General features: G+C 49.7%; 1 protein-coding gene across 1 annotated transcript in view; it reads left to right on the top strand.

The window, feature by feature from the left end:
- Window positions 1–27,921, top strand: part of DBF4 (DBF4 zinc finger) — a gene marked incomplete in the record, with an annotated part of 201,998 nt that overhangs the window by 51,284 nt on the left and 122,793 nt on the right. The window contains 1 exon segment of the mRNA XM_030199739.1: window positions 22,966–23,016. Within this exon segment, the coding sequence (XP_030055599.1) occupies window positions 22,966–23,016 (51 nt within the window).

Here is a 27,921-nt window from a genome sequence, read left to right as displayed (position 1 = left end):
GTTTCCCTGGCTTCGCAGCCAGATGTGGTGCGCTTTCTCAAGGGAGTTAATCGCCTGCGTGGAATCTCAACCTGGTGCTAAGAGCATTGCAGAAGCCGCCTTTTGAACCCTTGTCGAGGGCATCTCTGAAAGACCTGACGTTGAAAGCAGTCTTTTTGGTGGCTATCACTTCAGCCAGACGAGTTTCCGAGCTCCAGGCGCTATCATGTCGAGAGCCCTTCCTGCAGTTCACTGAGGCAGGAGTGTCTATTCGCACGGTGCCTTCCTTCCTGCCCAAGATTGTTTCTCGCTTCCATGTGAATCAGCAGCTCTGCCTACCCTCCTTTCGTAGGGAGGCCTACCCAGAGGAGTACTCTGCTCTCAAATATCTAGATGTGAGACGAGTCATCATCAGATACTTGGAAGTGACCAATGATTTCCGGAAGTCGGATCATCTGTTTGTGCTGTTCGCAGGTCCTCGTAAGGGTCTGCAGGCTGCCAAGCCTACAGTAGCACGATGGGTCAAGGAAACCATTGCAGCGGCTTATGTGGCCGCGGGGAAGATGCCGCCTATCCAGCTGAAGGCTCACTCCACTAGAGCGCAGGCGGCCTCGATGGCAGAGGCCGGGTCCGTCTCCTTGGAAGAGATTTGCAAGGTGGCAACTTGGGCATCGGCTCATACCTTCTCCAGGCATTACCGCTTGACTGTGGCTGCTCGGGCGGAGGCCCGGTTTGGAGCTTCAGTGTTGCGGTCAGGGATTTCTATGTCCCGCCCTGGGTGAGTACTGCTTCGGTACATCCCACCAGTCTATGGATTGATCAGCATGATGATATGGAAGGTAAAATTATGTATCATACCTGATAATCTTCTTTCCATTAATCATAGCTGATCAATCCATAGCCCCTCCCAGATATCTGTACTGTTTATATTCTGGTTGCATTTCAGGTTCAAGTTTAGTCTTCAGTTCCTGTTCAGGAGGACTTCGTGTTCAAGTTTTTTCAATTGGATTCTGCAGGAGTTGAGACGATTTTGTGTTACAGTGAGCTGCTGCATTCCTCTCCCATCCATTTGACAGGGCTGGATTGAGACCTAAATTCTGCCAGCGCTCCCTCCCGCTTCTTGCGGCTGTAGGGCAGCTTTGTACCCCTCCCGCTTCGGCGGTGTTAGGGTCAGTCAGTGACGTGAAAAGTAGGAAGGGAAGATAAGGTATGTGTGTTTTATCCTGTGAAGAGTAATGAAAAGGTAAAACAAAAAAAATTGTCTATAAGACTGTTTATATTAGAAGGAAATGTCATTTTTTAGAAAAGGATGGAAATGTTTTATATATTTTTTTTTTTTCAAAAAATAAAGTCTTTTCTCCGAGGACAAGCAGGCTGCTTGTTCTCACTGATGGGTGACGTCCACGGCAGCCCCTCTAATCGGAACACTTTTCTAGCAAAGTCCTTTGCTAGTCCTCGCGCGCCCATGCGCACCGCGCATGCGCGGCCGTCTTCCCGCCCGAACCGGCTCGTGTTCGTCAGTCTTCTTTTGTCCGCGCTCGGTACGGTCGTGTTACGCCGTTCGCGCCCCTTAAGTCGACCTCGCGCGTCTTTTTGGCTCTTTCGCTAAAAAAAAAAAAAAAGGGAAAAGGATTTCGGAAGAAGGCCTTTTCGGTCTTTTTTCCCCTTCCGGTATTTCCAGTTTTTGCCCCGTTAAGTTTCTTTTCGTTTTCGGGGTAGGCCCTTTTGAGGCCTCGGGTCGAATTTTTTTTCCCCTCTTTTTTGGTGCCTTACCACAATTACGAGTTTTGATTTCGCCGGCGTGATTTTTCCGCCCATGTCATCGAAGTCTCCCAGCGGCTTCAAGAAGTGCACCCAGTGCGCCCGGGTAATCTCGCTCACTGACAGGCACGCGTTGTGTCTTCAGTGTCTGGGGGCTGGGCACCGCCCGCAGGCCTGTAGTCTTTGCGCCCTTTTACAAAAAAGGACTCAGCGAGATTGGCCCAGTGGAACGTTTTGTTCTTGGGCTCTTCGTCGGCATCGGCACCGGGAGTATCGAGTGCATTGACGTCGGCAGCGTCAAGACCTCCGTCCTCGGCCGCGACTGCATCGAGGCATCGACCCTCTGCATCGGGGCCGAGACATCGGAAGTCGGCGTCGGTGGTACCGGGACCTCCACTTCTGCTGATGTCGTCGGACGGTGGTGCTTCGACTGGGGTGGCGGTGAGCCTTCGGGTGGGTCTCCCCCTACCCTGAGGGCTCCTGCGGTACAGCCCCCCCGAGACCGACCTTCTTCGGCCTCGGCCCCGAGGAAGCGACGGCTGGATTCTACGTCCTCCTCGTCGGTGCCGGGAAGCTCCGGTGACATGCTTCGTTTGAAGAAGTCAAAGAAGCATAGACACCGGTCTCCTTCCCGTGTCGGTACCGAGAGCTCTGGGTCGCCGAGGGAGTCGGCACCCAGTGGGCATCGGCACCGAGAGGACCGCTCACCCTCTGTTCAGGAGGTGTCGATGCACTCCACTTTGGACAGCCCGGAACAGCCTCCACGCCCGGAACAGACTCTGACATCGACACCTGCATCGGCTTCCATGTCTTTCTCTACAGCCGCTCTGCACGAGAGTCTCCGGGCCGTCCTCCCAGAGATCCTGGGAGAGCTGTTGTGCCCTTCCCCTCCGGTATCGGGGGTGCTTGCGCCACCGGTACCGTCGAGTAAGGCGCCGGCTGGCCCCTTGCCCGGGGTGAGGTCTCCAACATCGGTGCCGCTTGCGGTACCGACTGCGGTCGCCTCCCAGGAAGGCTCCCTGACGACGTCGGCGGAGGGAGCTTCGCCGGTGCGGGCGAGGGAGTCTACCTCTCGACGTTCACACCCGTGGCCGTGGTTCCACGGAGTTGAGCCGGGCACGGCTTCAGACACAGGCCCGTGAACTTGTGTCTGATACCGATGGTGAGGCCTCGTGGGAGGAGGAGGACATCAGATATTTCTCTGACGAGGAGTCTGATGGCCTGCCTTCTGATCCCACTCCCTCCCCTGAAAGGCAGCTTTCTCTTTTGCGGCCTTTGTCTGGGAGATGTCTGCGGCCATCCCCTTCCCGGTGCTAGTGGAGGACGAGCCCAGGGCTGAAATGTTTGAGCTCCTGGACTATCCTTCTCCACCTAAGGAAGCGTCCACAGTACCCATGCATCATGTCCTGAAAAAGACATTGCTGGCGAACTGGACCAAGCCATTAAGTAATCCCCACATTCCCAAGAAGATCGAGTCCCAGTACCGGATCCATGGGGGCCCAGAGCTGATGCGCACTCAGTTGCCTTACGACTCTGGAGTTGTGGATTTGGCCCTAAAGAAGGCTAAGAGTTCTAGGGAGCATGCTTCGGCGCCCCCGGGCAAGGACTCTAGAACCTTAGACTCCTTTGGGAGGAAGGCCTACCATTCTTCTATGCTCGTGGCCAAAATCCAGTCTTACCACCTCTACGCGAGCATACACATGCGGAACAATGTGCGGCAGTTGGCGGGCTTGGTGGATAAGCTCCCTCCTGAGCAAGCCAAGCCATTTCAGGAGGTGGTCAGGCAGCTGAAGGCGTGCAGAAAATTCCTGGCCAGAGGGGTGTATGACAACTTTGATGTTGCGTCCAGGGCCGCTGCTCAAGGTGTGGTGATGCGCAGACTCTCATGGCTGCGTGCCTCCGACCTGGAAAATAGGATCCAGCAGCGGATTGCGGATTCGCCTTGCCGTGCGGATAACATTTTTGGAGAGAAAGTCGAACAGGTGGTAGAGCAGCTCCACCAGCGGGATACCGCTTTCGACAAGTTCTCCCGCCGGCAGCCTTCAGCTTCTACCTCTTCAGGTAGACGATTTTTGGGGGAAGGAAGACTGTTCCCTACTCTTCTGGTAAGCGTAGGTACAATCCTCCTTCTCGACAGCCTGCAGCCCAGGCTAAGCCCCAGCGCGCTCGCTCTCGTCAGCAGCGTGCGCCTCAGCAAGGCCCCTCGGCTCCCCAGCAAAAGCAAGGGACGAGCTTTTGACTGGCTCCAGCAGAGCATAGCCGACATCCAAGTGTCAGTGCCGGGCGACCTGCCGGTCGGAGGGAGGTTGAAAGTTTTTCACCAAAGGTGGCCTCTCATAACCTCCGATCAGTGGGTTCTCCAAATAGTCCGGCAAGGATACACCCTCAATTTGGCCTCAAAACCTCCAAATTGTCCACCGGGAGCTCAGTCTTACAGCTTCCAGCACAAGCAGGTACTTGCAGAGGAACTCTCCGCCCTTCTCAGCGCCAATGCGGTCGAGCCCGTGCCATCCGGGCAGGAAGGGCTGGGATTCTATTCCAGGTACTTCCTTGTGGAAAAGAAAACAGGGGGGATGCGTCCCATCCTAGACCTAAGGGCCCTGAACAAATATCTGGCCAAGGAAAAGTTCAGGATGCTTTCCCTGGGCACCCTTCTTCCCATGATTCAGGAAAATGATTGGCTATGCTCTCTGGACTTGAAGGACGCCTACACTCACATCCCGATACTGCCAGCTCACAGACAGTATCTGCGATTTCAGCTGGGCACACGTCACTTCCAGTACTGTGTGCTACCCTTTGGGCTCGCCTCTGCTCCCAGAGTGATCACGAAGTGCTTGGCTGTAGTAGCAGTGGCACTTCGCAGGCTGGGGGTACACGTGTTCCCATATCTTGACGATTGGCTGGTGAAGAACACATCCGAGGCAGGAGCTCTACAGTCCATGCAGATGACTATTTGCCTCCTGGAGCTACTGGGGTTTGTGATAAATTATCCAAAGTCCCACCTTCTCCCAGTGCAGAAACTCAAATTCATAGGAGCTCTGCTGGATTCTCGGACGGCTCGTGCCTATCTCCCAGAGGCGAGAACCAACAACTTGTTGTCCCTCGTCTCGCGGGTGCGAGCGTCCCAGCAGATCACAGCTCGGCAGATGTTGAGGTTGTTGGGCCACATGGCCTCCACAGTTCATGTGACTCCCATGGCCCGCCTTCACATGAGATCTGCTCAATGGACCCTAGCTTCCCAGTGGTTTCAGGCTGCTGGGGATCTAGAAGACGTGATCCACCTGTCCACGAGTTTTCTCAAATCCCTGTATTGGTGGACGATTTGGTCCAATTTGACTCTGGGACGTCCTTTCCAAATTCCTCAGCCGCAAAAAGTGCTGACTACGGATGTGTCCCTCCTGGGGTGGGGAGCTCATGTCGATGGGCTTCACACCCAAGGAAGCTGGTCTCTCCAGGAACGCGATCTGCAGATCAATCTCCTGGAGTTGCGAGCGGTCTGGAACGCTCTGAAGGCTTTCAGAGATCGGCTGTCCCACCAAATTATCCAAATTCAGACAGACAACCAGGTTGCCATGTATTACATCAACAAGCAGGGGGGCACCGGATCTCACCCCCTGTGTCAGGAAGCCGTCAGCATGTGGCTCTGGGCTCGCCGTCACGGCATGGTGCTCCAAGCCACATATCTGGCAGGCGTAAACAACAGTCTGGCCGACAGGTTGAGCAGGATTATGCAACCTCACGAGTGGTCGCTCAATTCCAGGGTAGTGCGACAGATCTTCCAGGTGTGGGGCACCCCCTTGGTGGATCTCTTCGCATCGCGAGCCAACCACAAAGTCCCTCAGTTCTGTTCCAGGCTTCAGGCCCACGGCAGACTGGCATCGGATGCCTTCCTCCTGGACTGGGGGGAAGGTCTGCTGTATGCTTATCCTCCCATACCTCTGGTGGGGAAGACTTTGTTGAAACTCAAGCAAGACCGAGGCACCATGATTCTGATCACTCCTTTTTGGCCGCGTCAGATCTGGTTCCCTCTTCTTCTGGAGTTATCCTCCGAAGAACCGTGGAGATTGGAGTGTTTTCCGGCCCTCATCACACAGGACGAAGGGGCGCTTCTGCATCCCAGCCTCCAGTCTCTGGCTCTCACGGCATGAATGTTGAGAGCGTAGACTTTGCCTCTTTGGGTCTGTCAGAGGGTGTCTCCTGCATCTTGCTTGCTTCCAGGAAAGATTCCACTAAGAGGAGTTACTTCTTTTTATGGAGGAGGTTTGCCGTCTGGTGTGACAGCAAGGCCCTAGATCCTCGCTCTTGTCCTACACAGACCCTGCTTGAATACCTTCTGCACTTGTCTGAGTCTGGTCTCAAGACCAACTCTGTAAGAGTTCATCTTAGCGCGATTAGTGCATACCATTACCGTGTGGAAGGTAAACCGATCTCGGGACAGCCTTTAGTTGTTCGCTTCATGAGAGGTTTGCTTTTGTCAAAGCCCCCCGTCAAGCCTCCTATAATGTCATGGGATCTCAATGTCGTTCTCACCCAGCTGATGAAACCTCCTTTTGAGCCACTGAACTCCTGCCATCTGAAGTACTTGACCTGGAAGGTCATTTTCTTGGTGGCAGTTACTTCAGCTCGTAGAGTCAGTGAGCTTCAGGCCCTGGTAGCCCAGGCCCCTTACACCAAATTTCATCATAACAGAGTAGTCCTCCGCACTCACCCTAAGTTCTTGCCAAAGGTTGTGTCTGAGTTCCATCTGAAGCAGTCAATTGTCTTGCCAACATTCTTTCCCCGTCCTCATTTCTGCCCTGCTGAACGTGAGCTGCACACATTGGACTGCAAGAGAGCATTGGCCTTCTGTCTGGAGCGGACACAGCCCAACAGACAGTCCGCCCAATTGTTTGTTTCTTTTGATCCCAATAGGAGGGGAGTGGCTGTAGGGGAAATGCACCATATCCAATTGGCTAGCAGATTGCATTTCCTTCACTTACGCCCAGGCTGGGCTGGCTCTTGAGGGTCATGTCACGGCTCATAATGTTAGAGCCATGGCAGCGTCGGTAGCCCACTTGAAGTCAGCCACTATCGAAGAGATTTGCAAAGCTGCGACGTGGTCATCTGTCCACACATTCACATCTCATTACTGCCTGCAGCAGGATACCCGACGCGACAGTCGGTTTGGGCAGTCAGTGCTTCAGAATCTGTTCGGGGTTTAGAATCCAACTCCACCCCCCTAGGCCCATGTTTATTCTGTTCCAGGCTACACTCTCAGTTAGTTGGATAAGTTGTTAGGTCAATCTCAGTTATGTCCTCGCCGTTGCGAGGCCCAATTGACCATGTTTGTTGTTTTGAGTGAGCCTGGGGGCTAGGGATACCCCATCAGTGAGAACAAGCAGCCTGCTTGTCCTCGGAGAAAGCGAATGCTACATACCTGTAGAAGGTATTCTCCGAGGACAGCCGGCTGATTGTTCTCACAAACCCGCCCGCCTCCCCTTTGGAGTTGTGTCTTCCCTTGCTTTGTTTGCTACATATGGGACTGACGAACACGAGCCGGTTCGGGCGGGAAGACGGCCGCGCATGGGCGCGCGAGGACTAGCAAAGGACTTTGCTAGAAAAGTGTTCCGATTGGAGGGGCTGCCGTGGACGTCACCCATCAGTGAGAACAATCAGCCTGCTGTCCTCGGAGAATACCTTCTACAGGTATGTAGCATTCGCTTTACACGGTATGTAATATATCAATCTGGGTGAAAAAACTGCACGGTGTTACACGTGTCTGTACACAAAATAATCTGTGTAGGTGCGCTGTAAATACATTTTTAAATCAAATTTCCTTATCCAGTTAGACTAGTCTAGACAAGTGGGTTATTCTCCTGAACCAGCAGATGGTGTTGTCATCACTAGTATAAAGACTGGTGCAGCCCTGGAACTGGTCAGTATTCTGCCTCCAACAGATGGTGTGGATGGACTGGGGTAGTAGGATATTCTTCTTCGGGGCTGACTCTAGCCCCATGGGTAGTGTCCTTTTTAGCTAAATGAGCTCTGAGGGTCAGTCTAAGGACCTTTTCCCCCACTGAGAGCCCCTAGCCTTGACCTGAGGGCCTTGGTTTGGTGGGGCTATGGCTGGCAGTGACACTACAGTCATTGGCAATGAGGGGTTGAGTACTTGATGGGGTTCTCTTCCCCCCCCCCCCCCCCCCCCGGCATCTAGGAACCTAGTTGCTGCATGCAGTTTTTCACATGAGGAAAAGAAGAGGCTACTGGTTCACCGAGCACAATGGATGGACACACCTGAGTGAGCTCCACTGACTCCGTTCCTCTGGAGAATATTGAATCACCTCCATGCATTTACAATGGATATCAGAGTGTCTCGATGCCAAAGCAATTATGACCAAAGAAATGTGCACAGGGCTGGAAAGGTCCTAGCAGACCCTGAACGGCACTTGCTGTGGTGGCTGTGGAAGAGCAGGGGGAAGCCGATCTGGAATGGAGTGGATATGTGCTAACGCCAAGATTAATAACTCGGTGAAGAGGCTAGAGGACTCAATGGCAGCATTTCAAGAGCAAGTGAGGAGTGTTGAGGGAAAAATGCCATAGAAGTGGAGTGGGATGAGGAGAAAGGAGTGAGAGAGACTGCAGAACCAGGTTGAGAGACTGGAGGAAAAAAATCGGGGAACGAGAAAACTGCCACAGAGGCAACCTCAGAATTTTTGGGGTGCTACTACTACTACTATTTAGCATTTCTATAGCGCTACAAGGCGTACACAGCGCTGCACAAATATAGAAGAAAGACAGTCCCTGCTCAAAGAGCTTACAATCTAATAGACAAAAAATAAAGTAATCAAATCAATTAATGTGTACAGGAAGTAGGAGAGGAGGGTAGGTGGAGGCGAGTGGTTACGAGTCAAAAGCAATGTTAAAGAGGTGGGCATTCAGTCTAGATTTAAAGGTGGCCAAGGATGGGGCAAGACGTAGGGGCTCAGGAAGTTTATTCCAGGCGTAGGGTGCAGCGAGACAGAAGGCGCAAAGTCTGGAGTTGGCAGTAGTGGAGAAGAGAACAGATAAGAAGGATTTATCCATGGAGCGGAGTGCACGGGATGGGGTGTAGGGAAGGACGAGTGTGGAGAGATACTGGGGAGCAGCAGAGCGAGTACATTTATAGGTTAGTAGAAGAAGTTTGAACAGGATACGAAAACGGATAGGGAGCCAGTGAAGCGACTTGAGGAGAGGGGTAGTATGAGTAAAGCGACCCTGGCGGAAGACAAGACGGGCAGCAGAGTTTTGAACTGATTGGAGAGGGGAGAGGTGACTAAGTGGGAGGCCAGCAAGAAGCAGATTGCAGTAGTCTAAACGAGAGGTGACAAGGGTGTGGATGAGGGTTTTGGTAGAGTGCTCGGAAAGAAAGGGGCGGATTTTACGGATGTTGTAAAGAAAGAAACGACAGTTCTTGGCAATCTGCTGGATATGATCAGAGAAGGAGCCAAGTGCTCTAACCCTATAGTCTTTGTACAGAATATGCTGATCACCTGTTTCTGGGATTCCAGGGCAAAGCTGCAATTTGAGATTGGCCAGGTGTACAAAGAGCTACGCCCAAAACCCAATGTACATATACCTCCAAGAGGATATGTTGTAAAATTGTTGAGATATATCAAGAGACAAGAGTATGCTTTAAAAATAGCAAGGCAATTGAAAGTATACAGTTATGAGAACACGGAGGTACACGTGCTTCTTCCCTTGAGCCTGGAAACTATGCATAGGCAAAGGGAACTGTTGCTGTACAAAGAATTGGGAGAAAGACTATAATGTTGGGCTATGGTTCCTGACGAAACTGCATTAGAGCATAAGAATAGCCATAACTGGGTCAAACCAATGGTTCATCTAGCCCAGTATCCTGCTTCCAACAATGGCCATTCCAGGTCACAAATACAGGCAGAAACCCCAATAGTAGCAAGATTCCATTCTACCAATCCCAGAGCAAGCAGTGGCTTCCCCCATGTCTATCTCAATAACAGACTAAGGACTTTTCCTTCAAGAACTTGTCCAAACCATTTTTAAACCCAGATACACTAACTGCTCTTCCCACATCCTCTGGCAACAAGTTCTGGAGCTTAACTATTCTTTGAGTGAAGAATTTTATGAAGGTTGTAAAAGGGTCCGCTTCCTCCACTCTGGGTTGAGGCCGGCAGCCCTGTTAGGCTCACAGGTTAGGCAAAGAACCAGACTGCCACATGGACTTAAGACCAAAGTGCTCTATTCTCAATTCAGTTCCATTCTCAAGATTGAAATGCAGCAGGGTCTGTCTTTTTTTGTGTATGGTGTACAGCGCTGCGTATGCCTTGTAGCGCTATAGAAATGATAAGTAGTAGTAGTAGTTCACAAACAGGGTTCAGGCTGGGTTCCAAACTCCAGCCAACATTCAGTTCCTTAACAGTTCAGGCCTACTTCCTTTGCACTACCTTCCCCTCTCTCTCAGAAGGGCTCAGTCAAAGTTCAGCCTGCTGTTCTATACATCCCAATAATTCAACCCTTTTCACAAACAGTCTCTTCAAAGGAAACCACTACTTAATGCCCCTGTCCTCTTCACAGCACCCAGGAGGACCCTGTACCAAACAGAGCTGGCAGCTTTCCTCCTACCTCACAGCACCACACCCATGTGGCCTCTCACACTGCCTTCATGTGCTGGACAGGGCTACATTTACATTCTCGCACTCCATGGCAGCTTACTCTTCTCCTCCAGGGAAACTCCAGTGGCAGGCCCTTTCCGTCCTCCACCTACTCCATGGCAGCTTCTCAATCAGTTTCCTCTCCCTCCTGGTGGCTGGGAGCCACCCAGAAATCTCTCCCCCTCTCACAGCTGGAGGGAATTACATACCGGCGATGCAGCTAAGGGACCGAGCTTCACCTCCCCTTCTCCCTCTAGTGGGGAAAGGAGTAACTGGCTCTCCTAGCACTGAGCCACTCTCCTAGCACTGAGCCACTGCTCCCCCTGCTGAGGTTGGAAATCCGTTCCACCCTTTTGTGGCTACCCTCCTCTCTCCTGCTTGCAAGGGCTTCTGGGAACCGTAGTTCAGGGAATAGCTGCTTCTCTGTGGGGCCCCAAGTGCTAGCTTTGTCACAAGGTTTATAATGTTCTAATTTATTATACTGCCTAATTTGAGAACAAGTCTAGTCTGGGTGGTGCACAATACACTAAACAACTCCAAAAAAAAACCAAGAACTTTTTTTTTTATTATTATTCTTAATTAGTTTCTTACAGTTTACAAAATAAACTTATAAGTTGTAACACAGCAGCGATTACAAAAGTAAGTAATAATAGCCAGAATTATTAACACCAAAATCTTTATCAATTGTAAAGAAATAAAAAAAGGTATACTAAAGGCAAATACTCAGCTTCCTTAGACCACCATCAGTTTGGGGGGGAGTATTCAACTAATGAGCCTAATGACATATAGGTAAAAGGAAAATGGCCTGATCCATAAATCCCCTGTATCTTTATATTCCCTTAGAACCTTTACACCAACTATCTGGGCAATTTCTTATTTTCTATGAACTTTTTAAGCTGATCTGGATCAAAGAAAATATATTTGTTCCCCATGTACTTTATACAACATTTGCATGGGTATGCTAACAAGAATGTAGCTCCTAAAGATCTAACTTCTTCTCTATAAGCTAGGAAAGTTCTTCTTCGATCCTGCGTAGTTCTCATCACATCTGGAAAGATCCACACTTTTTGTCCACAGAATATTTTTTGTGAATTTTTGAAGTATAATTTCAAAAGAGCCTTCAAATCTTGTTCAAAAACAAACAATATCAGTAAAGTCCTTCGAGTAGACACTTCTGAAATAGATTCCTCCAATAAAGCTGAAATATCTTGAAGATTTAATTCAGGATTTTGATCTTTAACTATTGGGTTCACCTCAGACTGTTTAGATTCTGGAAGGTAATAAATTCTATTAATTGGCGGAATAGCAGACTGAGGGTATGCCAGAATTTCAAGAAGATATTTCTTAAGAAAATCCATTGGTGAAATTCCAATAGAAATAGGAAATTTTAAAATCCTGAGATTTAGTCGTCTATTATAGTTCTCTAGCTGTTCCAGCTTTGAAGCAACTTTCATTTTATCCACGATTAGCATATCTGAAACATTTTTAAGAGATGTTATATCAGTTTGTATCTGAGTGTTTTGAGTTTTCGCTTCTTGTTTAACAGTCTCCAAGGCCAGCGATAAAGAGTCTACCTTATTTATTAACAAAGCAGTGTCTTGGGATGTTTTAGCAACTGCCTTAGTTAAATTTTGTATCGCTGCCCAAATAGTTTGTAAGGTTACCGCTTGGGGAGCAGCGAGCTCCATGATCATCTCTTCTGTTACTTGGGGCTGTGCACCACCGTCAGAGGCCCTTCGGTCACCAACTTTCGATTCCGTTAAGACCTCCTGCATAGCCCGAAGATTAGCCGGACAAAGCGGTTGACTAAGTTCCGGCGGGGATAGCGATTTTCAGCCCATAATGGAGACGCCGCTCCTCCGGACGTTTCAACTGCGGGGCCCCTCTCGCCGATTCCAACTGGGGTGCTCGATAAGCGTCGCAGCGTTTGCTGAGTGGGGGTAGGTATAAGGGCTGATGATTGGAAACCCTTGACCACCCCCTTTCTCTTAGTATGAGGCATATTATTGCGAAATTCAAAGAAAAATCGGAGAATTACAGCGCACTCCTCCGACGCCCTCTCAAGCTCGGATCGCCATCTTGACTCCTCCCCAGAAAAAAAACAAAAAACAAACTTCTTAAAAAATAAAATAGGAAAGACTCAATCAAAACTTACGAGAATAATTAAAACAAAAAGTAAGCGACTCATCCTCCAGCACAATCCACTGTAACTGATCCGAGAGAAGGGGGGGGGGGGGGGGGGGAGAAACCTTTTCTGTTAAAGGCAGTGTTAAATGAGTTTTAAGGTGAGATTTAACATTTTTGGTGGATTACTCCAACCGGACTCTTGGAGGCAGTTTTTTCCAATGGAAGAGAGCCAGAAAGTTAAAGGCACTCCGCCCCCATATTCAGACTGTGGGCTGTCTCCCACAGTCCGCTAAACCCAGAAACTCCATGCCTGCCGTTTCCAATGACCAGCATTGAATATCCAGTTTAACTTTGGCTCATCCAACTTTAACCAGCCAAGCTGATATTCAGCTTGGCCGGTTATTCTACCTATTATAGCCACCAAACTTGGCTGGTCTGCCTTTAAAAATCAGTGATATAATTGGCTATCTTTAAGCTGCTATCCATCGATTTATTTAGTGCTGAATATTGCTGGGTAGCCACCTAAGTGCCATTTTAACATACTTTTTTTTTTTTTTTTTTTTTTAATGTCGGGCAGACTGTGTCAAGCAGACTTCTAATGCATCTACGATGGAGCAGGGTAATCCAGTCTATGATCGTTCAAGGATTGTTGTGTGTAAAGCCCGTTTCTTTATCTTGCTAAACCAGTCCAGATCGCTGACTTGTGTACCCTTACGAGAGCAGATGGATACTGACCAATATAAGGGTAGGCACAATGTGGAACCTGGGGCGCAGTCCACAGCCTGCATCTTCCCTAGTCCTTGGGTCCGTGTCACTCCTGGGGTTTGGACATTGGTCCTTACCCCAGAATAGCCCATTGGAATTTATTCCCCCGAGTCTGAGCTCATGGGCTGTTGCTCAGTAAGGCACAGGGCCCCTGCTGGAGGAGGGGTGGGGAGGTGTGCCACCCCTTGTGCTTCCCTGTAGCTGGGGAAAAAGATATATAGCAATTGGCTATTCATCTTTATTCCCTTAATCATTGTTGAACAAATAAAATTGTTAAACAGAAGAAGACAATCGCTTCAGCATCTTCAGCACGATTTTTCACAAGGGTCACTATTTTTTCTGTGCAACAATCAGCTCTGTTAAAAAAAAAAGAAAAGGAGTTCTCCCCTGATAAGGAGATATGTAACTCCTACAAGGAACTCACTCTCTTGTGAGGATACCTTTTTAAGGTATTAATTCGCAAGCGAACCTTTTCCGGAGATGCGAAGGCAGTAGAACGAGAGGGCATGAAATGAGATTGAAGGGGGGGGGCAGACTCAAGAAAAATGTCAGGAAGTATTTTTTCACGGAGCCAGTAGTGGATGCTTGGAATGACCTCCCGCGGAAGGTGGTGGAAATGAAAACGGTAACGGAATTCAAACATGCTTGGGATAAACATAAAGGATTCCTGTTCAGAAGGAATGGATCGTAAGGAGCTTAGACGAGATTGGGTGGCAGAGCCGGTGACGGGAGGCTTGGATGGTGCTGGGCAGACTTATACGGTCTGTGCCAGAGCTGGTGGTGGCAGGCGGGACTGGTGGTTAGGAGGAGGGGATAGTGCTAGGCAGACTTATACGGTCTGTGCCAGAACCGGTGGTGGGAGGCGGGACTGGGGGTTGGAAGGCGGGGATAGTGCTAGGCAGACTATACGGTCTGTGCCAGAGCCGGTGGTGGGAGGCGGGGCTGGTGGTTGGGAGGCGGGGATAGTGCTGGGCAGACTTATACGGTCTGTGCCCAGAAAAGGACAGGTACAAATCAAGGTAAGGTATACACAAAAAGTAGCACATATGAGTTTATCTTGTTGGGCAGACTGGATGGACCGTGCAGGTCTTTTTCTGCTGTCATCTACTATGTTACTATGTATCCAAGATTTATCCAAATGGCAAAGGAAGGGCCTCTCTTGCAGGGCTGAGGTCCTTGAATTGCTGAAATTCATAGATGCCACAAATGTTGCAGTGGCTGTTAAGAATTGCTGGTAACAAAGATCCATCAAGCCCATTCTGTTTCCAGCAGTGGCCAATCTAGGTAGTTCCTTTTCTAAGAAACCAGGTGGCATCTTTAAAAGCTGGGAATCATTATGAAAGAATTTTAAAACTTTAAAAGCAAGGAGGGTTGATTGAGAACAGGAGACAGCATGATGTCAAACAGTTGAAGCTATTTAGCTTAGTCTCTGTTTCCCCTTCCCCACACAGCCATCGTTCTTTGTACACTCAAAACAAAGCAAACCTATGAGCTGCTGCAACCACGTTGTCATTTTTTTTTTGTTGTTAGCATTTTTATTTAATCTCACTTATGTTTTCAAACATGCCGGCTTGTGCAGTATACAGATGTACACAGAGGAAGTATAATAACGGAATAACTTTTCAAAGGAGAGTAGTAGTTTTGTTGTAAATCGTAATCAGTGTGTCGTTTGGAGGGGCTGGCTATAGGGACTCCCTAACACGTGTTGCAGACATTTTTTTTTCTCCTGGTAAAGCACCACTAAAACAGACATCATGTTACGAAGATCAGGTGCTCAATATTAGACTTAGAGTTTCTATTTATTTATTTATTTAGGGGCCCTTTTACCAAGGTGCGTAAGGGCCTATGTGTGTGCAGTGTGCATCAAATCAGCATTACTGCCCGGCTAGTGCGTGTGCCTGGTGGTAATTCTCTGATTTTGGCACGCACCGAAAACATGTAGTAGAAAATAAGTTTCTATTTTCTACTGCAGGGGTGTTCCTAGTGGTAATTGACAGTTCCATATCATCAAGCTGATCAATCCATAGACTGGTGGGTTGTGTCCATCTACCAGCAGGTGGAGATAGAGAGCAAACTTTTGCCTCCCTATATGTGGTCATGTGCTGCCGGAAACTCCTCAGTATGTTCTCTATCTCAGCAGGTGGTGGTCACACACAGCAGCAGCTCTGGCTAGGCCTCCAAGCCTAATCCTTAGGTTTTGTTGAGGCCTGGGGTTGAGGGCTCTTTTGAGCAAGTGCAAACCTGGTGGTGCCAGGTCCCTCCTTTTCTACCCCCTCCCGCTGGCTCCGTTAAAAAAAAAAATTTTAAACGTCCTTAAAGGCGTTTATTTCGACGTTTATTTAAACGTTCTTTGCAGCTACTCACTGGGACACCAGTTCGTTACAGCTCGGAGCGGCAAGCAGGTAATTTTACCTTTTTATAGCGGGCAGGGGGTTCCCCGATTCTTCTCCTCGTGGCATATGGCGTCGGAGGGCGAGGGCGCAAAGGGTCGCTCCCCGGATCGCTTGAGCGCTTCTAGAGGGGATGCGGGGGTCTTACAGCCTGATTCGCCCTTGTTGGGTGACAGTTTCGTGACCGATGAATGTCCCGGTCCTTCCTCCGGCGTGGCGTTTTTTCCCGCCATAAACGCCCATCCCCCGCTCCTCGCCTCCGCCATCTTGGCCGGCCACGCGGCTCGGACGGCTTCTTCGTGGGCCGCCCTTGAGGTTGGAGACATTAATGCCATGAACGCCCTTAATTTGGGCGACGGCACAAAAGCGGCTACAGTTAAGTGCCGTTCTTCCCGCGCGGCTCCTTCGCGGAGTGTCGCGCCGGACGCCATTTTGGATGCGCAGCATGCCTCTCCCCCGCTCTTGCGAGCGCCGGTTGAGGGTGCGTCTAGGGCTGTTGCCCAGGCTGCGGAAGTGCACAGTCTGGGGGGTTTCTCCCCCGAGTTTGTTTTGCTGCTGCATCAGGCTTTCCTCATACAAACGCTGCCCCTGCTCCCTCTTCTGATAAAGAGGTTGAGGTTCCCAGAGGTAAACGCCCTCGGGTTGATTTCCAGGCCTTGGAGGACTTTGTCTCCTCCGATGTAGATGAGGGCAGCGTGTCTGAGGTCTCCCAACGGTCCTTTGCGGATTCCTTGGAGGAGACGGATCCCCGCTCGGATGGAGCGGATGACCCCTCTGCAGCGCGGCTTTTTAGCCCAGAGGATTTGCCCAACCTGTTAGTGCAGGCCATGGGCATTTTGATGATTTCCTCTCCGGAGGACGTCTCTCCCTCAGCCCCTGTTGGCTCTGCCATTATGCTGGGGACGAAGCGCCCGCCTAGAACCTTCCACGTGCATGATGCCATGCACACCTTAATTTCGGCTCAATGGGATGTCCCGGAAGCGAGCCTCAAAGTGGCTAGGGCTATGTCCCGCCTCTATCCTTTACCTGAAAGTGAACGTGAGGCCTATCTGTGGCCTACTGTGGATTCTTTAATCACTGCGGTGACTAAGAAAACGGCTTTGCCGGTGGAAGGTGGCACGGCCCTAATGGACGCCCAAGACAGAAGATTGGAGGCGGCCTTAAGGTCGTCCTTTGAGGCAACTGCTTTAAGTTTGCAGGCCTCGGTTTGCGGTTCCTATGTGGCCAGGGCGTGCCTGACTATGGTGCAGCGGGCTTCCCCCTCGGATCATTCCTTGAGGGCTGATTGGCCGGCCCTGGAATCGGGCCTAGCCTATTTGGCAGACTTGCTGTATGATGTCTTGAGAGCCTCAGCTAAAGGCATGGCTCAGACAGTCTCTGCGCGGCGGTGGCTTTGGCTGATACATTGGTCTGCTGACCACGCCTCTAAATCCCGCCTGGCTAGATTGCCTTTTAAGGCAAGCTGCTCTTTGGGGTCGAGCTGGACAAAATCGTGACCGATCTCGGCACGTCTAAGGGCAAGAAGTTACCAGAGGTCAGGGCTCGGGCTAGTACTCGTCCCGGTACCTCCAGAGGACGGTTTCAGGAAGCCCGTCGGTACCGCCCGGGCAGGTCGGGCTCCTCTGCCCCCTCTTCCTTCAAGAGGAATTTCTCCCCCAAGCAGCATTCCTTTCGCAGAGACCGCCGTCCCGGAGGTGCTCCCTCCGGTCCTCCCCCAGGGTCTCGCGCCCAGTGACGGGGCCTTGGTCCACGCCCCAGTGCAGATTGGAGGACGGCTGTCCTCGTTTCTGGGTGAGCGGACCACAGTAACTTCACACGCTTGGGTGCTGGAAGGCATCAGAGACGGCTACAAGCTAGAGTTCTGCCGACCCTTAAGAGACGGGTTTGTACTCTCTCCCTGCAAGTCTCCGGTCAAAGCTGTGGCAGTGCAGCAGACCTTGGACAACCTGATCCGCCTGGGTGCGGTCGTTCCGGTGCCAAAAAATCAGATTGGCAAGGGACGTTACTCCATTTACTTTGTGGTACCAAAGAAAGGAGGTTCTGTCCGGCCTATCCTCGACCTCAAAGGGGTCAATCGGGCCTTGAAAGTGAGGCACTTTCGCATGGAGACTCTCCGCTCTGTTATAGCGGCAGTGAAGGCAGGAGAGTTCTGGGCTTCCTTGGACATCAAGGAAGCATACCTGCATATTCCCATCTGGCCTCCTCTCCAACGCTTTCTGCGTTTTACAGTCCTGAGACGACACTTCCAGTTCAGAGCCCTCCCTTTCTGGTTGGCTACTGCTCCGCGGACCTTTTCCAAAGTAATGGGGGTCATAGCGGCCTTCCTGCTAAAGGAAGGAGTACAAGTCCATCCTTATCTGGACGACTGGTTGATCCGAGCCCCCTCTTATGCAGGGTGCGGCAAAGCTATGGACCGGGTAGTTGCTCTTTTGAGCTCCCTGGGATGGATCATCAACTGGAAGAAGAGCCAGCTGCACCCGACTCAGTCCCTGGAGTATCTGGGAGTTCGATTCGACACCCAAGTGGGCAGAGTGTTCCTGCCAGACAATCGGATTGTCAAGCTTCAGGCTCAGGTGGACTAGTTCCTAGTAGCCTCTCCTATTCGGGCTTCGGACTACGTGCAGCTGTTGGGCTCTATGACGGCCACGATGGAAGTAGTGCCCTGGGCCAGGGCTCATATGAGACCACTACAGCTATCTCTGCTGCTGCGCTGGACTCCGATGTCGGAGGATTCTGCTGTGCGCCTTCCCTTGGACCCAGCAGTGCGCAAGGCGCTGAGCTGGTGGACGCAGACAGACAAGTTGTCTGCAGCAATGCCTCTGGTGACCCCGGAGTGGATTGTCGTCACGACAGACGCCTCTTTGATGGGCTGGGGAGCCCAATGCTTGGGAAGGACAGTGCAGGGGCTCTGGTCTCCTGCAGAGGCAAGTGGTCTATCAACCTCCTGGAACTCAGGGCCATTCGGTTGGTGTTATTGGAGTTCATCCCGGTACTGGTGTTGAAGCCTGTACGGGTCCTGTCGGACAATGCCACGGCTGTGGACTATATCAACCGCCAGGGAGGTACCAAGAGCGCCCCTCTAGCCAAGGAGGCTATGAATCTATGCCAGTGGGCGGAAGCGAACCTGGAGCAGGAGCCCGGAGAGCGGCAGCTATCTGCTCAGGCGTTCTTGGACATCACGAAGCGCTGGGGCCAGCCGAGCCTATATCTGATGGCGTCATCGGCCAATTGCCAAGTGCCGCGCTTGTTCAGCAGAGGACGGGACCCTCGATCCCTGGGAGTAGATGCTCTTCTCCAACAGTGGCCGACACAAGAGTTTCTCTATGTGTTCCCGCCCTGGCCCATGTTGGGCAGGGTGCTAGTCCGGGTGGCAAAGCATCCCGGCAGGGTAATCCTGCTGGTCCGGATTGGACCAGATGTCCCTGGTATGCGGACTTGATCAGGCTCTCAGTCGGCGATCCTCTGCGGCTGCCAGTGGAGCAGGGCCTGTTACATCAGGGTCCCGTGGTGATGGAGGATCCCTCCACCTTTGGTCTTACGGCCTGGCTATTGAGCGGCAGCGTCTGAGGAAGAAGGGCTTCTCAGACAAGGTCATCGCCACTATGCTGAGAGCGAGGAAGCGCTCTACTTCTACTGCTTACGCCAGGGTTTGGCGTGTCTTTGCAGCATGGTGTGAAGCAGGCTCACTTTCTCCCTTCACTGCTCCAATTCTTCAGTGTTGGCGTTCCTGCAAGAAGGTCTGGAGAAAGGCCTGTCGCTCAGTTCCCTTTAAGTCCAGATAGCGGCTCTGGCTTGCTTCAGGGGCCGCCTGAAGGGTGCTTCCCTGGCTTCGCAGCCAGATGTGGTGCGCTTTCGCAAGGGAGTTACTCACCTGCGCCCTCCTCCGCACTCAGTGGTGCCTGCGTGGATTCTCAACCTGGTGCTAAGAGCATTGCAGAAGCCGCCTTTTGAACCCTTGGCAAGGGCATCTCTGAAAGACCTGACGTTGAAAGCAGTCTTTTTGGTGGCTATCACTTCAGCCAGAAGAGTTTCCGAGCTCCAGGCGCTCTCTTGTCGAGAGCCTTTTCTGCAGTTCACTGAGGCAGGAGTGACTATTCGCACAGTGCCTTTCTTCCTGCCCAAGATTGTTTCTCGCTTCCATGTGAATCAGCAGCTCTGTCTCCCTTCCTTTCGTAGGGAGGACTACCCAGAGGAGTACTCTGCTCTTAAATATCTGGATGTGAGACGAGTCATCATCAGATACTTGGAAGTGACCAATGATTTCCGGAAATCGGATCATCTGTTTGTCCTGTTTGCAGGTCCTCGTAAGGGTCTGCAGGCTGCTAAGCCTACAGTGGCAAGATGGGTCAAGGAAGCCATGGCAGCGGCTTATGTGGCCGCGGGGAAGGTGCCGCCTATCCAGCTGAAGGCTCACTCCACAAGAGCTCAGGCGGCCTCGATGGCAGAGGCCGGATCCGTCTCCTTGGAAGAGATATGCAGGCGGCAACTTGGGCTTCGGCTCATACATTCTCCAAGCATTACCGTTTGACGGTGGCTGCACGGGCGGAGGCCCGGTTTGGAGCTTCAGTGTTGAGGTCAGGGATTTCAATGTCCCGCCCTGGGTGAGTACTGCTTCGGTACATCCCACCAGTCTATGGATTGATCAGCTTGATGATATGGAAGGTAAAATTATGTATAATCATACCTGATAATTTTCTTTCCATTAATCATAGCTGATCAATCCATAGCCCCTCCCAGATATCTGTACTGTTTTTATTCTGGTTGCATTTCAGGTTCAAGTTTAGTCTTCAGTTACTTCAGAAAGACTTCGTGTTCAAGTTTTTTCACTTGGATTCTTCAAGAGTTGAGACGAGTTTGTGTTACAGTGAGCTGCTGCATTCCTCTCCCCCCCGTTTTACGGGGCTGGATTGAGACATAAATTCTGCCGGCACTCCCTCCCGCTTCGTGCGGCTGTAGGGCAGCTTTGTACCCCTCCCGCTTCGGCGGTGTTAGGGTCAGTCAGCTCCTCCCGCGGTTGCGGTTGCAGGATAAGCCAGATCCCCCCGCATCGGCGGGTGTGGTGTCCCTCCCCCGCTCCGCGGGGATGAGCTGGACGGATTCCCCTCCCCCACTTGTGTGGGGATGAGCTGGGTTAATTCCCCTCCCCCGTTTCGGCGGTGGTGAGCTGGGCAGAGTGTCCCTTCGTGGGTGTAATTCTCTTATGTGCTGAGTTCTGCGGATGGAGCTTTGATATCGACATACTGAGGAGTTTCCGGCAGCACATGACCACATATAGGGAGGCAAAAGTTTGCTCTCTATCTCCACCTGCTGGTAGATGGACACAACCCACCAGTCTATGGATTGATCAGCTATGATTAATGGAAAGAAAATTATCAGGTATGATTATACATAATTTTACCTTGGTGCGCGGGTAACGGGTGAGCCCTTACTGCTAAGTCAATGGGTTGCATTAAGGGCTGAGGCCGTAAATAGATGTGGCAAATGAAAATCAGAGCGCATGTCCATTTCCCAGCCCCCCCCCCCCCCCAAAAAAAAACGTTTTTTCTAGAGACACTGGAGAAATGTTCCAGCGCACATCCAATACACGCACCCACACTACCGCAGCCCACTTTCTGGCACACCTTTGTAAAGGGGCCCCTTATTTATGACATTTATATCCCACATCAAACATTTTCAACAGCATTTTCTCAGTTATTACCCAAATTCAAACACAATTATAATGTTAATAAGTTTTGGATGTTACTGAATTCTATTATTCCATCTCACTGTATTTCTAGTTTTGGCACAGAATAAGTCATCACAAGGACAAAATATAAGAAAATGATTTCAACCCATATAATGGGCTAGATAGCCTTGTACCGTCTCCTGTTCTCAATCTAACCTGCTTGTTTAAAAGTATCTAATAATGAACGTGAAAGTAAAAACAGCATCTATAAACAAACTTTGAAAATGAAAGAAACCAATGCTCTTACTTTAAAATATTGCCTAAAAAGGTTTTGAACAAAAAAGATTCACAATACATGTAGAAATTGACTAGACACGACAACCCTATTTTAAATCGCCATTTTCCTGCCAAAACAGCAGCATGATCTCACATGGGGCCAATGTTTATAAATGGGCTAAAAACACTTAAAATAACTTTTAAATACAGTCCAAATATACCCAGATGCAGTTATAGAATACTAGCATAACCCGGTACCAGGGCACCTAACGCTACACCAGCCATAGAGCTGATGTGTGTGCCTAAATGTGGCAAGAATGCACACAACTTAGAATATAAGCAGATTCTGTCCATGTGTATGCCCTTGTACAAAAATGTGCTGAACAGATATTTGCAGAGTAGCACTTTGGGTGGTAATTCTGGCACCTAGATTATAGAACTGTCCTTCACGTTTATTTTTTCTGACTCATATGTTGCAATAAAATATGTGCTAATTTTTTTATAGATTTCTAAAGGGGATAAGGGAGAATCACCTCACTCTCCCCTATTCAATGTGCCTATCTCTGTAACCCCTATACCTTCTTTTCACCTTCCTTTTCTTTTTGTGTCTTGTATTTTTCCATGCTTGATTTGAGAGGCATGAATGAAACTATTCTTACCAAAGTGCTTTGATCATCACAATCTTCCCAATGCTTTCAACTTTTGAAAAATGTGTGATGGGGTTCAGCAACTCCTGGCATCCATGCCAGTACCATTGGCCAGCACATTAGCTTGATTTTCAATCTTGCTTCTCCCTCAATTCTTAGATTTTTGTTGCCCCTTGCTGGTCAACTTTGATCCCTTCCATGTACCTGACTACTGCAATAGGGGTGTCTGGATTGGGAAGTAAGCACAACTATTAAATCTGTTCATATTTTTACACTGTGGGAGTGGGGCATTGCTGTGAAGCTACACAGGACATGTTAGAGGAGAGCTGCAATTTGTTGGCTTGAGAAGGGAGGGATAGTAGTTCATTTCTATTCCACATATTCCTAAGCAGAGTAGGTCACATATGTGTTTCAAGATGTTGTGATTGGGCCCCTTGGAGGATGAACATTTACCCACACAGAAAGAAGGCACAAAAGTCTGCAGCAATTTTGTACTAGTGCCTAAATAAACAAATAGTGACAGTTTCTGAAGGGAAAGTACGTTCATAAATATATGTAGGTAGGAAATTTGAAAAATGCTTCCGTAATGAATACTTCCTACAAGAACATAACAGAGCTCAAGATCTTCCACTTTGCTCTGAAAAATAGTGATTATGTTTTCTGTATAATTCAAGCAAGTAGATTTGTATAACATTCTTTTTCTTTTACAGATATGTATAAGTAGAGGAAAATCTTTAGTTGAAAAAGTTATCAAGGAGCAGGTAGGTGCCTGAATTTTTTTAGTACAGTATTAATCATCCTGTGAGTTGATATCTAGGGTTTTTTTTTTCCTTTTCTAATTTGGAATACCATGGTCCCTACAAACAAATGGCAGTATTTAACATCTAGAGAGGCCTACATATATAACTCCTGGCCAAAATGAACACTTTTAGAAAACTTTTATGTGCCTCTGAACAGGTGCAAAAGCCGACATGGGTAAAATATATGTGTATTCCCATTGTGTAGGGGGAAATGCTGGGCCAAATATGTATATACATTATTCCCCCCCCCCCCCCCCCCCCCCCCCCCTCCAAACTTCTGCATCTCAGCTATCTACACATGTAGATAGTGGCTTTCTAAAATCACCATTTACATGTGCATCTAATCTACATATGTGAATACTGCCACTTAATATGTAGGTGCTTCTAAAATGACCATATAGAACATATCAAGATTTGGAAATAATTTTTCCCTAGTATTTTAATTTTATTGTGTCTTTAGTCTGGTGCCCATATCAAAGAGCAGCTGATAGGAGAAGCACCAACCTCTCACCATAGCTCTTTTTCCCTCTGTCTGTTTCTAAAGCCTCCCAGGTCTCCTTACTTTGGGGGAATGGACTTTGTCACTTACTCTGGCCTTCAGCCAGAGGGGAACATTTGCCAGCCATATGTGGCAATTTTAGGCCATGTTAAACACATTAAAAAGTTTCTTATGATCTGATAAATATAATAACTGGAAGACTTTGTTTTCCAGTGATGCCAATCAGCAGAGTTGTTCAAAGTACTAAAGTAAAAGTACAGTGAATGACACAATAAAAAATTTACTTAAGTGAAAGATAAAAAGTTATTGTCTTATATAACACTTTTTGGGCCCTGTTTACTAAGGTGTGCTAGTGTCTTTAGCACATGCTAAAGCTAGAGAGACCCATATATTCCTGTGGGTGTCTCTAGCGTTAGCATGCACTAAAAACATTAGCGCGCCTATAGCACAGCTTAGTAAACGGCCCTTTGAGTAAAAACTAAAAATACTGCAATTACAATGGAGGACACAACTCAACTACTAAAGGATGACTAAAACATTATTTTTCCAGTTTCAGCCAAAACTTATCACATGGTTTGGGCTGAAATTGAAACCGAAAAATAAATGTGAACCAATAAGGCCCGCTGGAGATTGTTAGAGCTTGCAGTCGGCAGCCCTCTGCTAAACCCTCCAGTCCCAAGAACTGCAAGCACAGGTTGACAACTGGGAGGCCATTTTAACAAGGATTTCTCAACAAGTCTGGCACGTTTAGGTTCCCAAGTCAATGCAAATGTAGTTAAATAGCTTCTGAGACAGGAACCTTTGTGAGTAAGTGTAAAAATAAAATAAAATGATTTACCAGCTTTTTATGCTTAAACTGTGCACAAGTAACTAGAGAAAGTAGCACTGAGATGTTTACTATTCAGTATTTAGTTAAAAGCCAAGTATGATATAGATTCTTACTAGAATAGGGTAAAGGAGTCCAGAAACTGGTCTACACTAAAGACATTATACCAGCCTGATGCTCAATCTTGAATAAAGAAGCACATTGATGTTACTGAATGTGAGGACTATGTGCTTTGAAAAATTACAATCAAGAGCAATACATTTCTTAAATGAAACCTGAAACTAAAAGCCACAGTGCTTGTACAATGACTGACTTTGTGCCACATTTGGAGTGATAGCTGATGTAATATCTCCATAGAGAGGCTAATTCCTGAGGAACTTATCCCAAATTTACAGACTTTAATTCCTGTTAAAAGTTTAGGATTTTTTTTTTGTTTTTGTTTTTTTGAGCACTCTGTTTACCATATAAGCTACTATGTAATATTATAAATGCGTTATTTGCAATTACATTACACACACACACAAAAAATGTGAAGTAGCCCCCCACTCCCCCCGTAACTACCTTATAATCCCTTTTGGTCTAGTTGGTGTATTTAGGGCAGGAGTGATCCGCAGTCGATCTTGCCGGTGTCAGCTCTACTCAAAACATATGCCGTGACCTGTTGCACAGTCTTGTGAGATTGCCACTAGAGGTTATGGCAGCCATTTTGAGAGCAGAGCCAGCATGGACAGGAATAACTGGGGATCACTCCTGAACTACACCCCATAGACTGCTAGGGATTGTAAGTAAGATAGGCCTGGGGGGAGCACCTACAGGCGGCAAGCAGGGGGGAAAAGCAACTCCTGCTCAGAGGGAAGGGGAGGAAGGGAGACAAACAGGAAAAGCACAAATTTTTGGCTTCCACCAAAAACACATGGTCAGTTTCAGCTGAAGCCATAGCCTTTTGGCCAAAATCAAAACTGGGCACAAAAGGGATTTTGGGTTAGTTTTGGCACCATAACTGAAATTCAGTCAACCTCTACAAACAACTTTGTTATGCTATAGTTCAATCCACTTTTGCTTTTAATAAAACTAAATTTTGAAAATTACTGTCACTTATAGCAAGTGCGCTTGTGAGTCATTAATCCAGCAGAGCTAAAAAGATGTTCCATATCATCATGCTGATCAATCCATAGACTGGTGGGTTGTGTCCATCTACCAGCAGGTGGAGATAGAGAGCAATCCTTTTGCCTCCCTATATGTGGTCATGTGCTGCCGGAAACTCCCCAGTATGTTCTCTATCTCAGCAGGTGGTGGTCACACACAGCAGCAGCTCTGGCTAGGCCTCCAAGCCTAATTTTTAGGTTTTGTTGAGTGCCTGGGGTTGAGGGCTCTTCTTGAGCAAGTGCAAACCTGGTGGCGCCAGGTCCCTCCTTTTCTCCCCCCTCCCGCTGGCTCCGTTAAAAAAAAAAAAAAAAAATTTTTGAACGTCCTTAAGGGCGTTTATTTCGACGTTTATTTAAACGTTTATTGCAGCTACTCACTGGGACACCAGGTCGTTACAGCTTGGAGCGAGAAGCAGGTAATTTTTACCTTTTTATAGCGGGCAGGGGGTTCCCCGATTGATCTCCACGTAGCCTATGGCGTCAGAGGGCGAGGGCGCGAAGAATCGCTCCCCGGACCGCGTGTGCGCTTCTAGCGGGGATGCGGGGGTTTTAAAGTCTGATTCGCCCTTGTTGGGTGTCAGTTTGGAGGCCGGTCAGTGTCCCGGGTCTTCCTCCGGCGCGGCGGTTTTTCCCGCCATAAACGCCCATCCCCCGCTGCTCGCCTCCGCCATCTTGGCCGGCCACTCTGCTCGGACGGCTTCTTCTTGGGCCGCCCTTGAGCTGGGAGACGTTCATGCCATGGCCGCCCTTGATTTGGGCGACGGCAAAAAAGCGGCTAAAGTTAAGCGCCGTTCTTGCCGCGCGGCTCCTTCGCGGAGTGTCACGCCGGACGCCATCTTGGATGCGCAGCATGGTTCTCCCCCGCTCTTGCGAGCGCCGGTTGAGGGTGCGTCTAGGGCTGTGGCCCAGGCTGCTGAATTGCACAATTTGGGTGGTTTCTCCCCCGAGTTTATTTTGCTGCTGCATCAGGCCTTCCTTATGCAGAACGCTGCCCCTTCTCCCTTGTCCGATAAAGGGGTTGAGGCCCCTGGAAGTAAACGCCCTCGGGTGGATGCCCAGGCCTTAGAGGACGCTGTTTCCTCTGATGTAGATGAGGGCAGCGTATCTGAGTTCTCCCAACGGTCCTTTGGGGATTCCTTGGAGGAGACGGATTCCCGCTCGGATGGAGCGGAAGACCCCTCTGCAGCACGGATCTTTCGCTCAGAGGATTTGCCCAACCTGTTAATGCAGGCCATGAGCATTTTGAAGATTTCCTCTCCGGAGGACGTCTCTCCCTCAGCCCCTGTTGGCTCCGCCATTATGCTGGGGACTAAGCGCCCGCCTAGAACCTTCCACGTGCATGATGCCATGCACACCTTAATTTCGGCTCAATGGGATGTCCCGGAAGCGAGCCTCAAAGTGGCTAGGGCTATGTCCCGCCTCTATCCTTTGCCTGAAAGTGAACGTGAGGCCTTTATTTGGCCTACCGTGGATTCTTTAATCACTGCGGTGACTAAGAAAACGGCGTTGCCGGTGGAAGGTGGCACGGCACTAAAGGACGTCCAAGACAGAAGATTGGAAGCGGCTTTAAGGTCGTCCTTCGAGGCGGCTGCCTTAAGTTTGCAGGCCTCAGTTTGCGGCTCCTATGTGGCCAGGGCGTGCCTGAAGATGGTGCAGCGGGCTTCCCCCTCGGATCCTTCCTTGAGGGCTGACTGGCCGGCCCTGGAATCGGGCTTGGCTTATTTGGCAGACTTACTGTATGATGTCTTGAGAGCCTCGGCTAAAGGCATGGCTCAGACAGTCTCTGCGCGGCGCTGGCTTTGGCTGAAACATTGGTCTGCGGACCACGCCTCTAAGTCCCGCCTGGCTAAGTTGCCTTTTAAAGGCAAGCTGCTCTTTGGGGTCGAGCTGGACAAAATCGTGACCGATCTCGGCACGTCTAAGGGCAAGAAGTTACCAGAGGTCAGGGCTCGGGCCAGTGCTCGCCCCGGTATCTCCAGAGGACGGTTTCAAGAAGCCCGTCGGTACCGCCCGGGCAAGTCGGGCTCCTCTGCCCCCTCTTCCTTCAAAAGGAACTTCTCCCCCAAGCAGCATTCCTTTCGCAGAGACCGCCGTCCCGGAGGTACGCCCTCCGGTCCTCCCCCAGGGTCTCGTACCCAATGACGGGTTCTTGGTCCATGGCCCAGTGCAGATTGGAGGACGCCTGTCCTCGTTTCTGGGCGAGTGGACCACAGTAACTTCAGACTGGCCCAGATGTCCCTGGTATGCGGACTTGATCAGGCTCTCAGTGGACGGCCCTCTGCGGCTGCCAGCGGGGCCGGGCCTGTTGCATCAGGATCCCGTGGTGATGGAGGATCCCTCCCCCTTTGGTCTTACGGCCTGGCTATTGAGCGGCAGCGTCTGAGGAAGAAGGGCTT

This window comes from Microcaecilia unicolor, chromosome 1 (genome assembly GCF_901765095.1).
Source record: "Microcaecilia unicolor chromosome 1, aMicUni1.1, whole genome shotgun sequence".
NCBI lineage: Eukaryota > Metazoa > Chordata > Amphibia > Gymnophiona > Siphonopidae > Microcaecilia > Microcaecilia unicolor.
The sequence above is the reverse complement of the archived record's forward strand: the minus strand, read 5'-3'. Positions and strand labels throughout refer to the sequence as shown.